At 36.2% G+C, this 2,743-nt stretch overlaps 1 protein-coding gene across 1 annotated transcript; it reads right to left on the bottom strand.

Moving 5' to 3' along the window:
* Positions 1-1,749: 1,749 nt before the first annotated feature.
* On the bottom strand, positions 1,750-2,537 carry LOC102606814 (50S ribosomal protein L22, chloroplastic-like). Its single transcript, XM_025092209.2, has one exon. It carries the CDS (start codon positions 2,438-2,440, stop codon positions 1,835-1,837), a length of 606 nt encoding a protein of 201 aa, XP_024947977.2. The 5' UTR covers positions 2,441-2,537; the 3' UTR covers positions 1,750-1,834.
* Between the last annotated feature and the right edge of the window lie 206 nt (positions 2,538-2,743).

Here is a 2,743-nt window from a genome sequence, read left to right as displayed (position 1 = left end):
CCAACAAACATAGAGCTCTTCACTAAGCTCTTTTTAGGAAAAATGCCTGTCTTTGGAAGAGGGGATAATGGCAAGAAACCGACAAATGTCAAATGTAATAATTGTTGAACCAAAAAGACAAAAAAAGGGCACAAAGAAAATTGAAAATTAACCAAATTTAGTTGTAATGTTACAATTACAAACAGCCAGTGAACAGAAAAGAGAATAAGCAAAAACAATCTTGCTTCAGTGAGACAAAGGACAGAAAGTCAGAACTTGAACTCTGCCTCAAACTTTAAGAGCAAATTTTTCTAACTTCAACTGACATAACTAGAATAAATGAGCTAATCCAAATATCTTGCCCAAAACTTTACAGATTTTCCCATATTTTTCAAACTTTTTTAAATTTTCCACTTGGAATTCTCAAGTACAAGTACTCTAAATAAATTTTAACTCCAGAATACATACTTCTAGAACCTCATGTTCTCTCAAATCCCATCAAACAATACTATGTCACTTATTCAAGATCTCAAGCTTAAATTTTGTTTTATAAAAACTAAATATCAACGTCTTATGTTAATATTGCATGAATGCATCAATTAAGTAAATAGCTCTTAGCCTCACTATATAACACAGCCTTTAATCAAATCGCAACTAACTTGTCTAATTGTCTGTGTCTAGAATACAACCATACAAGTGAGTCATATAAACGTAAGGCTGAGCACTGATAAAAAGGCCAGATAGCATAGCTAAGAGCTTGATTGAGCAGATAAAGATTTCACACAAGTTCCCAAAAAGGTGAGTAGAGGCCGCATAATAGTCATCATGATCAACACTTCAAGATCTTTCCGGCATCATAGAATGCAAAAATGCTGAATACCAAAGCAGTGAATCCAGTTTCAATTGCAGTAGTACTTGGCCCTCAGTTAAAATCTGCATAATAATGCACATAATTAATTGCAGAGGAACATAATTATATGTGGTATACATTACTAGCAACATGTACTACCCCATCACAAAAAGATACATAGGTATGCATTGGCATGTAGATGATTACTTATGACGCAACTAAGATTTTCATTTCATATTGTAAATTGTTCGTAAAACAAGAGAGTCTAACAACAAGTTACAGCTATAATTGCCCGGAAAAGTAAGACAACTGACCTGGAGAAAATCAGCAAGGATGGCCGTGGTCATAGAGAGGAGTACTTGGATGGTTCAAAACAGCTCAAGTCCCCGTCCTGCACAACAACCTCGAAGGTAGCACTGAACCTTAATAGAACAAACATTGCTTAGATTGGAATTAATGTTGGGAGCAAGATCATTCCTGTCACGACCATTGAATATCACATCAGGCAATAGGAAGTAATTATGGTTAATTTGAATAGACCTTAGGTTATAACTGAACTTAAAGAAAATGTAAATATAGCAAGAAAAAAAGCCTCGGTTCAATTTCTCCAATAACTCTAGTTTTTGTCTTTTCTCTTATTCGTGAATCCAGTGTTTTACTTTGATTAACCACTTGGCACAATTAAATCTATCTTATGAATTTAATGAAGACTCGTTGGTTGGCATTGACCTCGGCAGTTCTTTCAGGTTTTTCATCAAACATATTAAGTGCCGATTATCAAGGACAAAATTTACCAAAAAGAGTCAATCAAATCAGCACCCGCAAACAATTATATTCAATTGAAGTTAGCTTCCGACCTGCTTCTATATTTATACTCTTTCCTTTTTTTTGGAATGAATAACAAAAAATTTAAAAAAAAAAAAAAAAACAAAGAACGGGACGTTACTCATTAGAAAAACAGCAAAAGATAACTAAGCAAACTTGAAATACAAGTGAAATCTGTAATTAGGAAACCGCATATTCATCATCTAAAGACATGTCTCTTAACACAACAGTGATATGACAAGTGGGTCTTTTGATCATATGAACCCTCCCTTGAGCTTTAGGTCTCGGTCTTTTAGCAGAAGAAGCCTCGTTCACTTCCGCTTTGACGATGACTAAACTGGCCTCGTTGAAACCCAGATTGTGAATACCATTTGCTGCTGCAGAATAAACCAATTTTAAAATGGGATAACATGCTCGATAAGGCATGAGTTCGAGTATCATAAGGGTTTCCTCGTAAGAACGTCCACGAATCTGATCAATTACCCTTCGGGCTTTGTGAGCAGACATGTGCAGATATCGAGCTGAAGCAGACACTTCTGCCTTCTTGTTGGTCTTGTTTCTGTTGTTCGGCGGCGATATTCCTCTCTTTTGGGCACTGCTGATTATTTTCTTGGAATTAAAAATTTCATTGTGGGTGTGAGAAAGTTTGCGAGAAAAATCTGTTCTTGAAGTAAAACCAGCCTGATCCCGGCGGAGAATTAATGGGTTGTGACCCAGTTGCCTGGTGGCCAAACATGTTGGCGGCGGAGAGGGGAGGAGGATACGAGTCGTGCTGGATATCATCATTTTACGGTTTTTTCTGTATTTTTTTTGCCCCCTCTTTTTCTTATGGTAATTTAATGCGAAACGATGAGCGGCTGAGCGCAAGGATCACGTTAGCCGAGAATCCAAGTCTCAACCTTACAATAGTTATATTTACATTTAAGTCCTTGGGGTTTGTAGAAAAATGAATTAAACTGGTGGTTCCCAAAAATCTTTTTTTTTTTTGTCAATAAAGTCCTTTGTAATTTAAATATATGGATAGCCAGAAAGGGGATTATATTCTCCTAAGCTCCTACCCCATTCCCATTCTCGATACTAAACTTCTAT

This window comes from Citrus sinensis, chromosome 1, assembly GCF_022201045.2.
Source record: "Citrus sinensis cultivar Valencia sweet orange chromosome 1, DVS_A1.0, whole genome shotgun sequence".
NCBI classification, from domain to species: Eukaryota; Viridiplantae; Streptophyta; class Magnoliopsida; order Sapindales; family Rutaceae; genus Citrus; species Citrus sinensis.
Note: the sequence above shows the minus strand (reverse complement) of the source record. Positions and strands in the feature narration are given on the sequence as shown.

Coding starts and splice junctions, on each gene's coding strand:
- LOC102606814 (XM_025092209.2), bottom strand. CDS start 2,440: ATGATGATATCCAGCACGACTCGTATCCTCCTCCCCTCTCCGCCGCCA.